Source organism: Syngnathus typhle, linkage group LG2 (assembly GCF_033458585.1).
Source record: "Syngnathus typhle isolate RoL2023-S1 ecotype Sweden linkage group LG2, RoL_Styp_1.0, whole genome shotgun sequence".
In the NCBI taxonomy this organism is placed as follows: Eukaryota; Metazoa; Chordata; class Actinopteri; order Syngnathiformes; family Syngnathidae; genus Syngnathus; species Syngnathus typhle.
Genome location: NC_083739.1, coordinates 1,416,244 through 1,429,617, shown reverse-complemented (window position 1 = coordinate 1,429,617; position 13,374 = coordinate 1,416,244). Strand labels below are relative to the sequence as shown.

At 42.8% G+C, this 13,374-nt stretch overlaps 1 protein-coding gene across 5 annotated transcripts; it reads left to right on the top strand.

The window, feature by feature from the left end:
- Positions 1-764: 764 nt before the first annotated feature.
- On the top strand, positions 765-11,437 carry tead3a (TEA domain family member 3 a). Of its 5 annotated transcripts, XM_061270008.1 has the most exons (14): positions 765-1,077; positions 4,566-4,814; positions 5,940-6,004; positions 6,143-6,205; positions 6,314-6,376; positions 7,080-7,091; positions 7,608-7,718; positions 7,809-7,852; positions 7,941-8,002; positions 8,211-8,347; positions 8,434-8,604; positions 8,967-9,107; positions 9,186-9,338; positions 9,935-11,437. In XM_061270008.1, exons 1-14 carry the CDS (start codon positions 780-782, stop codon positions 10,046-10,048), a joined length of 1,683 nt encoding a protein of 560 aa, XP_061125992.1. In that variant the 5' UTR covers positions 765-779; the 3' UTR covers positions 10,049-11,437. The 5 variants fall into 5 exon arrangements, with proteins under 5 accessions (XP_061125992.1, XP_061126010.1, XP_061126001.1 ...); XM_061270026.1 differs by lacking the exon at positions 6,143-6,205; XM_061270017.1 differs by lacking the exon at positions 6,314-6,376.
- The last annotated feature ends 1,937 nt before the right edge of the window (positions 11,438-13,374 follow it).

Here is a 13,374-nt window from a genome sequence, read left to right as displayed (position 1 = left end):
AACACGTGTAGACAGACCTGGGACCAATACTCTCAGGCATACCGTTTTTTTCCATGTATAATGCGCCCCCATGTATAATACGCACCCTAAAAATGGCATGTCGATGCTGGAAAAAAGCCTGTACCCATGTATAATACGCACCCACATTTTGACTCCTACTTAAGTCCGTGAACGTAAAATTATTTCAGAAAAAAGATCATCTTTGGGAACAACCGGATGTTATTCTGCCGGTCAGTATCACTGCGCATGCGCTAGCATACTCAATAACGAAGAAAAGTTTCGGATTTGCGTAGGGTACATTGGGACAGCAAACGAGCAGGTGATCGAGCAAGCCTTGTCTGATACGAGAGCATTGTCTTCGGATGGGGCGTGGTTGAAGTGAACAGCAGATAAGAAAGCGCATCAGTAATGGCGGCCTCCGTATGATATCCGGATTTTAAAAAAAAAGAAAAGAAAAAAAAAATCTTTTTTTTTTTTTTTGTACCCATTGTACCCATGTATAATGCGCACCCCAGATTTTAGGACAATAAATTAGTTAAATTTTGCGCATTATACATGGAAAAAAACGGTATATTCTTTATCCTCTGCAAAGAATGACTAACATTCCTGTCTTACAGAGGACTGCCCCCGAGGAGGTGTGTCGTTCTTCATGTTTATTTCATCTATCCAACCATTTGTGGGAACTGATTGTCTGCACCTCATTGGCATTGTTCAAAAAAATAAAAGTACATTGCAAAATGAGCGCGAGTGCAGGTTGAAATGAAAACAAATGCGAATAAATGGGATATTTGCAAAGGGATTTTGTGACGCGATGGGAGGAGTTTGTACTGCCAGGCCCAGGCAAAGTTTCGCCTTTGCGCGTGTTTGGTCCGCCACGCACGCCACGCCTCTGTCAGTACGTGCACGGCGCTCTCTCATTTCACAGCAAACTCCAACTCGGCAATTCCGCCTTCGCTGTCAAATTTGTTGTTTTGCATCTTGTTCTCGGCGAGCGGGCTCTTTTTTTTATTTTTATTATTCTTCAAGACGCGATCGTGGGGCAAGCCAGAGGCGGCAGAGCAGCAAAGCCGTCACAAGGTGAGAACTTGAGCCCAGCAAACTTTCTTTGTCTTTGTTATGCGCTGCAAGTTTGACGCTGCGCGTCGGCCGATGCGCTCCTGGGAAGTTTTGGGATAGTTGGCATATTTGGCATTGTTCTCGCCGGTGTTTGGATCGTTCCGAGGTTGGCGCGGGTACGTTTTGCTTGGTGTTCTCCCGCGTCCCACGGCGACTTTCTCCCCCAAGCGTCTGCCAACGTTGCTTGCGGTATTATTAGCACACGAGCTAACCGCTTAGCATGTCCGCGCGTTAGCTGTCGTCTGTCGTGGATTTATCCGGTTCAAATAATCCCCAACGGACTATCCCAGCATTTGACCTTTCTCTCATTTCCCCTTTTTTTTTTTAATTTTGGGCAATTTTGATCGCCATATTTTTCCTAAACCACCTGAAAACACTTTTACTGTGCGTTTTTTTTCTCCCCCCCCCCCCCCTCCCATGCTAGCAGTCTCCGGTGTGCTGTGAAAGTTTTCACGCTTTTGTGAAAGTTGCTTTTCTCCTCGATTCATTTGTGCTCACTGTGGTGTAACTCGAAAATGCTCCTGGAGATGCTCGTTTAAAACACGGCGTGCAGAGAAATCAAAGTATGGATTCTCTCCATAGTGTGAATAATTCTCTCTCTCTCTCGCCCTCTGTCTGTCTCTCTCTCTCTCTCTCTGTCTCTCTCATTGAAGCAAGAGGCTTGTTGTCACTGGAGTTTGCGTGTCTTGTCAGCTCATTGCTTTATTTAGCTCCTTGGCTCCTCGCCTGGCTCCCCACTGCACTTAACACCTGACCTTTTGACTACAGGGAGTCACCGACATTGCAAAAAGCATCTAATGTACATATACATTGCAGGATATTTGCAACGTGCAAACTTTTTCCAGGCCAAAACGCTGTCCCCCCCCCCAAAAAATCTGTATTCTAAGTGCACGAGTTACAATTGAAGGTCCACCCTCATCTATTCAGATCCAATTAGGGCTGGCTATTAAGAACCTCACAATTCCATGTTGATTATTTTTGCTTCGCTTATCAGTTCAGTGCGTGTGACGTAGGACATAACGTCTTAAAAGCAATTTTAACAATAACTTATTTAGGCCTGTAGCGTAAAAAAAAAAAACAAGTCAAACCAAACAACAAAGTGTAAACTCGAGGACTAAATTATTTGGACCAAAATGATGATAGATTGTTTTAATCACAATTATCCATCATGTTGGGGAACATGCCGTTTTTTTCCATGTATAATGCGCAAAATTTAACTAATTTATTGTCCTAAAATCTGGGGTGCGCATTATACATGGGTACAATTTTTTTTTTTTTTTAATCCGGATATGATACGGAGGCCGCCATTACAGATGTGCTTTCTTCTTTGCTGTTCACTTCAAACAGGCTCCATCCGAACACAATGCTCTCGTATCAGACGCTTGCTCGATCACCTGCTCGTTTGCCGTCTGTCACAATGTACCCTACACAAATCCGAAACATTTCTTCGCTATCGAGTTTGCTAGCGCATGCGCGGTGATACTGACCGGCAGAATAACATCCGGTTGTTCCCAAAGATGATCTTTATTCTGAAATAATTTTACGTTTGCGGACTTAAGTCGGAGTCAAAATTTGGGTGCGTATTATACATGGGTACAAGCTTTTCTCCAGCATCGACATGCCATTTTTAGGGTACGTATTATACATGGGGGCGCATTATACATGGGAAAAAACGGTAATACTTTTACTGACCTCCTTTTAAACAATATGTCAGCAAATTTGAATGGAAAGTTGATTTGATCCAACTAATCTTCTGCATGAACATACAGTGCCGAATGGAATCATTTAATAAACGGATTAGTTCCTTTCTCAATGCATTTCAACTCAGTCGCAAGTGTGTAACTGACGAATGAAATCCATTTTCAGCAAATGACGCAGGGAAGTGGCTCCATGTGCATGAATGACACCAAGTGAACAACAACAGTCTCTGATTCTGCGCCTCGTGAGGAATACATCTTTATTGGCATCCATTTGATAAACCTGTCGCGGATGATGTGATTCACATCCAAAATACTGCGCCGAAAGAGCCAATGCTGCGTCACTAGCGTTCTGGACACAGAGCTACCACTCAGGGCAGAATCATTGATTTACCTCAAGTCACTGGACTGCTAAAATGAACAAATCATCACCGGCACAAACAAACCTGGAGGAAACGGCATCTTGAAGACCCGTTACACAACTTTTAAATCCCTCACGTATCCCCCTTGTCTATCACAATGTCCTTTAAGACTTTGCTCTCTCCTAACCATGTCGCGCTAGGTCGGCCCGGTTACCGCGGCAACAGCACAAGTCCCGTCGCCGGTGATTGAAAATAGGAAAGGCCTGAAACGAGCGTGTCCGACAAGCCCGCACCGCAGCAGGGGAAGCTGCGCCACCGCACGGATCCTCTGTGGCGCGAAGCATGTTAGCCGCCCTCTGGAAAACATTAGACACCAGCCGGGCTTCTCTTACAGATGTCTGTTGGTGTGTGTCAGGAGACTTCAAGCATCTTCCAACAATAACACAAGAATGTGTAATTTCCTCATGTGGCCCGTGCAGACAGGAGGATCAGGCCCTTTTTTTGAAGTCCGTTTTGACTTTGCTAGTTTCACCGAGGTTGTTTGTTAAGAAAACAGACTAATGTTGGAATCTCATATTGGAAGTGATTTTGACACCATGTCAACAGTTATCGTGATTAGCGCCGCAAAACTGGGCCTCGTTGTGATACTGTAGCCTAGCGAGCAAAGCTGTACTCGTGCTGCTAAATAAAATACGACGGAGATAACTGGACTGTCTTTGAAAGACAAATGCTGAATTATTCTTAAGATTATCCGCTGGTTCCAAGCAAATTGGTCTGCTACAAAAATGGACCTGGGAGGTCACTCTTGAATAACTTGGATATTGATGAGCACAAATTGTGATGTGTAGGGAAAGCAAGTAACTCCCGAGTATGAATTCTGACACGAAATCGAGAAGTGAACAAGGAAGATGGTGTGTATAGAAATTAGCATTAGCAATGATAATAACAGCAGCCTTTTCCTTGAGTACTGGCAGAGCTAGGATTTTTGTTTTTTTTTCATGGGTAACATTGTTTGGGTAGCCAAGGATAGCTCAAAGGGTCTGCAAAAAATAATTATGAACCCCCAAAATTGTTCATACCAATGCTATACTGCAAGTGCTATGCATTCATTTGCCTGCATGTCGCTACATGAAATGATGAGGTGTGTCATTATAAAAATGGAAATAACTGTGGCAAGATGAACGGAGTGTATAAGTCCCTCCCCTTTTTTTTTCTTTTTTTTTTAAATACCCAAGGCAAATCAAAACGTTGACATGTCACGTCAATCACTTTTGCCACACTTTAAAGCTGTTTTGAAACAAACAAAGTCTTAATTATTTTTCTCCCAATGCAGAACTCATGTTTGACCCTTCAATGAAAGCTAATATTTGCCTTGCGGTGTGTTTTCAAGGTGTGGCTGGAGCCGCCGCCATCATTGCGTCGGAGTGGAGTTGCCGTAGCAGCCCTGACGGGGCGCAGGAGGAGGGCGGCGGCAGCGGCGATGGAGATGGACTTGGCGACGGGGCGGACCGGGGATTGGACGGGGACCCTGAAGGGGTGTGGAGTCCTGACATTGAGCAGAGCTTTCAGGAAGCGCTGGCCATCTACCCTCCCTGCGGCAGGAGGAAGATTATACTTTCAGATGAGGGCAAGATGTACGGTGAGGAAGAGAAAATGAGTCCGCTTTCTACCTTCCGTGCTAATTAGGTTTGTCAGTTCACAGTCGACCGTGATGACCATGAGTTAAACATTTTTTTTTTTTTTAACGAGAATATCGATGCCGTATCATTTTTATTGATATGTATCAGTGTTTTTAGCACACCCCTAATCAGTTCCATTATTTATATATATTTTTTTCCTAATTACATTTTTTTTTTACAATTATTTATATTTATATAGACTGATAAAGAATATGTACCGTAATTTTCGGACTATAATTCGCACCGGAGTATAAGTCGCACCAGCCATAAAATGCCCAAAGAAGTGAAAAAAAAACATATATAAGTCGCCTAACCCACCCAAACTATGAAAAAAACCTGCAACTTATAGTCCGAAAATTACGGTACTAGGTTGGTCATTTTTGACACGTCCCTTATAATTGCTATCTAATTGATATTATGCTACAGCAAGTTCTACTATGCAAACAACCTCTTCTGCAAAAAAAAAAAAAACATCTCCTTTTGGAGCAGTGGCAAAAGTGTATGTCCTGTTTTGGGAATTGGCTACTTTGTGTCTGAGTCAACCTCCCTTGTCGCATTTGGGGTGTTCTTTGTTTCGGTAAAGATGTAATGACTCAGCAGCACCACTTCCCAGAAGAGTGGAGACTGTGGCGCTGATGTTGATAATGTTAACGCACGTTTGCTTTGGCCTGGATTGGATCAGGCCGGCCGGTGAGGCTTGATTCGATCACCTTCGTCCCGATCCTCCTTTGCCGCAGTGAGTGGACGAGCAGCTGCGAGGGTGTGGTTTGCTTGGGATGGGATGGAGGGGGGAAGCCTGCGAGAGAAATAGCTGACCAGGCACTTTGTCCCAACCACATTTGGGAAGCCTATTAACTATGATGTCCTCCATTCTGTTTTTTTTTTTCCTTCATCTCCCCTGGCTGACTGCCAGCAACAACTACTAACTTTGATTTCAATTTGAGGGAGTCTATAAAAGTCCAGCCATAGTCTAAAGTTATTCCCCCATCTGGTTCCGACTTTTTTTTTTTTACTTTTAACTGGCTTTTCCAGTTTCGTCAGCTTCGGAGTCTCATTGCGATGTCGTTTCTTTTTCTCACCTGTAGGTCGAAATGAGCTGATCGCTCGCTATATTAAGCTACGGACAGGAAAGACACGCACACGCAAACAGGTAACCGTGACGGTTACAACTTTGTAACCGCTGAGTCAGCTTTTATTTGACTTTGTTATCCAACCCAGTAAAAAAAAAAAAAAAAAAAAATGAAATCCTTGTTGTGAATCTGTTCCTAATGTTAACCCTGGCCGTTAGGTGTCTAGTCACATTCAGGTTCTGGCCCGCAAGAGGGTGCGTGAATACCAGGCGAGCATCAAGGTGGGCGCTCGCCGGATAAACGTCATCCCTCTGAGCTTATCTTCTTTTTCTCTTTCTCTCCATCCTGTCCTCTTTGCCGCCTTCCTCTACCTCCGCGTGCGCCGTCAGGTCTCTAGTCACCTGCAAGTCTTGGCCAAACGAAAGTCTCGTGAGATTCACTCTAAGCTGAAGGTACGCGCTCGGTGTCGCTGCCACGCATGCCGCTCCGCCCCGACTCCATTTACAATAACCGTTTCGATCACCTAAGGCTTGCTCGTATGATGTCATAGAATCTTTTTTTTTTTTTTTGCTTTGTTTAAATTACTACCATGAGCGACTGAGCTAGTGCATGATAGGGACTTGAGCTTTTGACATCAATAATTGATTTGGTTGGTTCCGCACTTCTTTATGTTCTGGATTTGCCCGTCGGTGACATCATCGGTCAGTTTTAGCCCATGAATAAAGAAATGATGCACGGCGCCAATGTTTGAAGTGCTCTTACTTTGCATGAGCTTGGTTGACCACGTGACCCAGCATGCGTAGATTCAACGAGCCCGGTCCGTACATCCCGGGAACGCTTTTTGCTGCATCCGCTCCGTGTTCCGTGTTTCCCCTCAGCTCTTCCAGATCTTCACTGGTTTTGAGTTTTCTTGTGGTTTTACCATATCCTGTCATCAACTGTCTTTATCAGCCCAGTATATTGAAATACCTATTAGTGGCCATTTTGTTGCTGTTCTAATGCTAGTTCTATTTCCATTTGAAGTTTGTTGGCGATACTATTTTTGTTTCGTCCGGTAAAATGGTTCCCGTTTGTGCCAATCAAGCTCCATCACACTTAATTGGGACGATACTGATTCTTTTTTTTTTTTGATGTGACATTTCTTCTTTGCCGTAGGCCATGAACTTGGTAAGTTTTTGGTCATACTACTCCGCTTTTTTTTGTGCTTAATTGTTGGCCTTCACCGTTAACGCTTGCCCTCAATGCAGTGCAACTTGAGAAATATTTGCTTTTATTGATTTGAAAGTGGCTTTAGTACCGTAAGGGTGGTGGCTGCCGTTTTCTTCTACTAGCACCTGTACAAGCTTTGGCATCACACTGAATCTGCTTTGCACTCTGTTCTGAATCCCTCGTAGTTATTGCATCATGCTGAGGTATTTTACGTCAGGACGTGCATGTTAGGTTTTTGGAAGATTCTTCGTCGGTGTGAATGCGAGTTTCTTGCCATCAGTCCAAGCTGCCCAAAAAAAAAATTTTTTTGGGGAGGCTTCGAGCTGTATGTAAAAAAAAAAAAAAAATGGACGGATGAAGGATTTGTGTATGCAGGCTGGCTTGCTGTCAAGGGTAGCCACCGATATTAACTCTTCGGAATGTCGCGTTGGCGTCTTGGGGTTTCTTCAGATAACATTTTGACTTCATGTTCAGGACCAGGTTTCCAAAGACAAAGCACTACAGACAGTGGCCAACCTCTCATCAGCTCAGATTGTGTCTGCAAGTGTGATGAAAAGCCAAGCTTCTTTCCCTCCGCCAGTCAGGGTACGAAAACACACCAACACACATCTGGCAAAAAGACTTTGGAGTAATAAAATCTCCTCTTTCCCTTCTCCCCTGTTTTCTTTGGTCTAGTTTTGGCCCGGCCACGTGCCAGGACAGCCTGGACATTCTCAGGAGTAAGCATCCTTTTTTTTTTTTTTTGCGTCACATGCTTGCGTGAGATGAGAGAATCCGTTTTTTTTTTAATTGCTTCTTTTCTTTTAGCATCAAGCCCTTTGCACAGCCTCCTTACACAACACTAGCAGCTCCTGTTCCTCCACCCATCAGTAAGTCAAGAAATCTGAGCAGCATGGCTGACTATAAAATTGCAAGTCATGTCAAAAAAATATTATATTAATATCTCACCGTTCTCCTGCCGCTGACCTACTTATTGCTTCTTTTACTTTTTTGAAATTGAGCACAAGATCGACGCTGACAGTGTGTTATTTATGAGGTGAAAGCCCAAAGGTTAGCGTCAGCCCATCTGTTTGGCAGGCTACGAGTCCCTGCCTCCCCCTCGCCCGGCAGCCATCGCGGCGGCGCCTGTGTGGCAGGACCGAACCATTGCCTCAGCAAAACTACGGCTTCTGGAGTACTCTGCTTTTATGGAGACGCAGAAAGATAGAGAGATGGTACGCTCAGTCGCCGGTGGACCACCGGGTTCATCCCCCCCACGTGTTTCCCTTTTCTTCTCACCTCGACTCGTCTCTTCTCGCAGTATAAGCATCTGTTTGTGCACATCGGCCCATCCAACCCCAGCTACAGCGACCCCGTGCTGGAGTCCATAGACGTCAGGCAGATTTACGACAAGTTCTCCGAGAAGAAAGGAGGCCTGAAGGAGCTATACGAGAAAGGGCCCCACAATGCTTTCTTTCTTGTCAAGTTCTGGGTGAGTCCCCCTTAACACCTATGGCAAAAAATAAATAAATAAATACCGTAATTTTTGGAATATAAGTCGCACCGGAGTATAAGTCGCACCAGTCATAAAATGCCCCCAAAAAATGAAAAAAAACATATATGTATATAAGTCGCTCCTGAGTATAAGTCGCCCCCCCACCCAAACTATGAAAAAAAACGCAACTTATAGTCTGAAAATTACGGTACATACGTTGATGAATTGTAACTAAAGCCACCGCTGCTAATCCACAAATAAAGTAAAGTCGCAATTTAATCCAGTTGACTTTTTATACTATGTCACCTACAATCGTCTACTTTATAAAACATGCTCCATTTTTCCTATGATTCATTTAGGCAGATCTGAGCAGCGATCTTGAAGAAGGTTCCGGTGCCTTCTACGGCGTGAGTAGCCAGTACAGCGGTACGGAGAATATCACAATCAGCGTCTCGACAAAGGTCTGCTCCTTCGGCAAGCAGGTGGTGGAAAAAGTCGAGGTAAGCCAAACCAAAAGCTTTTTGCCAGCGTCCAAACGGCAGCGTTTTTTCAGCGCTCTTTTTCTTTGCGGACTTCAGACGGAGTACGCGCATACGGAAGGCGGGAAGCACGTGTTCCGTATCCATCGCTCACCTATGTGTGAATATATGATCAACTTCATCCACAAACTCAAACATCTACCGGAGAAATATATGATGAATAGCGTGTTGGAGAACTTCACCATACTACAGGTTGGTAAAAAATAAATACTGTAATTTTCGGACTATAAATCGCACCGGAGTATAAGCCATAAAATGCCAAAAAAAGTGGAAAAAAACATATACACTGCCGTTCAAAAGTTTGGGGTCACAAAATTGTTTGGGTGACCCCAAACTTTTGAACGGTAGTGTAAATATTATTATAATAAAATATTATGAATTAAATATTATAAATTATATCTTATATTTGTATAAGATTATATATAATCTATGAATATAAGTATACATATATATTATAAGATTTTTTACACAGAAGATTATATATATAATCTATAAATAATTATCTAAATAAATATATACACTACCGTTCAAAAGTTTGGGGTCACCCAAACAATTTTATGACGCCAAACTTTTGAACGGTAGTGTATGTATATAAGTCGCTCCTGAGTATAAGTCGCCCCCCCCCCCCCCAAACTATGAAAAAAAAACGCGACTTATAGTCCGAAAATTACGGTAGTATTATATTTCTTTTAATTTAAGACTGTATTTTTATCCACTCGCAAATATTCACATTCCCTGGGAACCGACCCAAGTTACAACCACCTGCATTTTCTCCTGTCTTCCACTAGGTGGTGTCCAACAGAGAAACTCAAGAGACTCTGTTGTGTATCGCTTTTGTGTTTGAAGTGTCCACCAGTGAACACGGCGCACAGTACCACGTTTACCGCCTCGTTAACGACTAGCTCCAACGGACACGCCAAGACTGTCCCGACTTACAGTCGGCCATTTTCTCCGACAGATTGACACGCCGGCAGCGTTTTGCCTCACCAGCACAGGCCATATTTGAAACACTAAAGTCCAAACAACGTGTGATGCTTTTGGGAGTGTAAATAATCGGTTCATGTTCTGTTGTTCATGATAATCACTTTCACTACTTTTCAGTGTTTTTAATCCGAAGAGTAATATTGCTTCCGGAAGCAAAAAATGAATGCATTTGTTCCCAGCAAAAGTTGACAGCGAGGACTTTGAATATGCAGTAGATAAGTCTACACACCCTTTTGCAAATATTTCAAGAGGAGGACTGGAATAACCGATCGTGTGGTTGCACAAGTGTGCACACCCTCATGTCACTGGCATTTGGCAATGTTCCAAATGAACCAATAGCGGCGGGCTCGGGACGGGATGTATTTTGTGAACTCGCAAATGCTGCGAGGATTCACCTTGCAGGCAAGATCGAGTGTGTATTAAGATGTAGCTGGACTCATGTTTTTTTTTTTGTAAGATAAGGCTTAATGGTCACATTTAACGGGAAGAAATAATTGATCACAGTCTTTATTTTAATCACAAAAGCTATCAATTTGAACAGGGGTGTGTAGACTTTATATATCCACTGCCAAATGATTTTGTGTGTTCTGTTTCGTCACTATTATTGTATCTACCACAATAACCGACTCCAGCTGTCCCGTGTGTAACGGCAGCGTTTCCCGAATCACAATGGCAATTCATACCTTGAAGGAAGCAAAGTGTGACAAGAACAAATCAAATCTTAGTGTTAACCAACGCTTGATGACAATTGCCTGAACTGTTTATTTGCCTTTGCTGCATTCTTTCTACCTCCGTGTGAGTTGGGATTCAAATGTGCTTTCATAAAGCCCTGACCTAAGGAGCACTGACGTATAGGACGTGTACACTACATTTTTAATGGTACGTTTTATAAGCCAAAATTAGCTCAATATACTCTTGTTTTTATTTTTGTAAAAGCAGATGTTTTTACCAGCACAGCTACCGCTAATACTCTAAAAAAAAATATATCTATTTTTTGCAGCCCCGGTTCTCTGAACTGACACTTGTTTAGCTCCGTGGAATGTTCTTAACTCTGTGCACGTTATTTAGCAACACTCGTTAGTTGATCTGTCATCCCCTCATTTACTAGCAGAATTATACGTCATGCGGACGTGTGTTTTTGTTTTCACGTCACGAAAGTTTGAGCCAACATGTTCATAATCGCGTTTGTTGCGTGGAGGCCCATTCCGCCATTTGGCTCATATTCATTCTCCAGTCTATGTATACGCATATGTTGAATATGTGCCTTTTAGGTTATGCCAATAAAATCTCTCACGGTGTTTGCAGGACCCATCTTCTAGTTATTGTCATGTTTGGATTGCAAATGGTGCGAAAATCTATATTTAATATTGCATTTCAAATCAATGCATAAACAAGGGGGGCGTTTATTCAAATGAAAAAAAATGATTGGAATAAATGCACGGCGGATTACAGCTGCTAGGGGGCGGTGTTGCCGCATTTACTGGAAGATTTTTCATTTCGGAGTAATATTACAATCCAGTATATTTTTATTTATATAGCAACAGCTAGCGCCGTCACAAAGCGTTTATAAAAATAAAATGTGTAAAAATACATCACAAAGTAATGGCAATGATAAAAACTTCTATTTCTACATCTGCCTTTTTGTTTGAAGCTGTTAAAGATGAAAACAGTCACATGGTCACTTTTACTCCGAGCATCCCTTCATGAGTATGCCATTTTGAATTTTTCTTCAAATGTGCCTGATTTGAGAGTTCGTGCCCTGATTGTATGTTTACTGCACGAGCCGATTGTGCGTTGAAAAGACAACGTGACCTTTCAACCTCTGTCATCGGCACCATTAACATAGCTGGAACATATCTCGAAGGACAACATTTATTTAATTGATGGCTAAGGTACCACTGTGTGCATTGGTTCCTCTTGTGCCAAATTTGAGTGGTAATAATGTCATTAGTTTGCTGATAACCCACTGAAGCTTTTACAGCCTTAAAGTTGTCGCATTGCAGGTGCGAAGGGTGTGGTGGGAAAATTCAGACATGCTTAAACGTAGCCAAAAACAATCCGGTTATACGCTCGCATTACTCGACTTCATTTTAGCCCCTCCTCCTTGTCACGATGCACTTTGGTAGGCTTACTCGTGCCGCGGCCTGTTTCGCTCGGGCACCTCGCCAACATTGGGATTAGTCTCAATGTACGAACAGCATTAATGGTTTGATCGAGATGGATGTTCGGAATAGAAAGGAGACTTGACTCTTGACCTTTACTGGAAAGGGGTTAGAAATTTTGTGAGCAATTGTTGCTCATTACCTATAAACCAGCATGAAAAAAAATGGGTGGAGAAGATGTTCACAAAGCAGTGTGTCATGATGACCCATCAGAACACAGCAGGTCAGCGTGAACAGTCATTGTCTGCTGTTTAAATCTCCCAAGCAGCAATCGTAACCGAGGCCCAACCCAAACAAGTCATGCAACTTACTCATCCAAATACACATCAACGGAATAATAAAAAAAAATAACTACCCAGATTCAGTTTCCAATAGGTCATATTTATTTTTCAGGTAAGAGGAAAAAAAGTGGAAGAAGTTCTCAATGAGAAAAAGACACGTCACTTCTGTCTACTCGCAAAGGGCATGGAGCAGCAAGCACAAAAATGTTACAAGTATGGACCGGCAACTTGAAGGAGATGTGAGCAATCGGCCTTGAAGACACATGACAGCATCAAAGCAGCTGGAAAGCATCTTATTCATGTGGGGAAAAAATTTCAAATTGGAAAACAAAAGCAAAAAAAAAACGGCAAAAGCAACTGCGATCAAGAATTTCAGCTACTTTTCGTTGGAAACCGCAAAGAGATCAACGAGGTCAGTTGGATTTGATTCTGAAGGGGAAAACGGGCCAAATTAAAATTACCGTTTTTTTCCATGTATAATGTGCAAAATTTAGCTAATTTATTGTCCTAAAATTTGGGGTGCGCATTATACATGGGTACAAAAAATATATATATATTTTTTTATTTTTTTATCCGGAGATGATATGGAGGCCGCCATTACAGATGCGCATTCTTCTCTGGTGTTCACTTCAAACACGCTCCATACGAACACAATGCTCTCGTATCAGACGCTTGCTCGATCACCTGCTCGTTTGCCGTCTGTCACAATGTACCCTACACAAATCCGAAACATTTCTTCGCTATCGAGTTTGCTAGCGCATGCGCAGTGATACTGCCCGGCAGAATAACATCCGCTTGTTC

Bases quoted from the DNA above. Each gene is read 5' to 3' on its own strand.
- tead3a (XM_061269999.1), top strand. From the start codon at position 780: ATGGGATATTTGCAAAGGGATTTTGTGACGCGATGGGAGGAGTTTGTA. The intron at 1,078-4,565 runs GTGAGAACTTGA...TGTGTTTTCAAG, and splicing joins AGCAGCAAAGCCGTCACAAG to GTGTGGCTGGAGCCGCCGCC. The intron at 9,108-9,185 runs GTAAGCCAAACC...TGCGGACTTCAG, and splicing joins AGGTGGTGGAAAAAGTCGAG to ACGGAGTACGCGCATACGGA.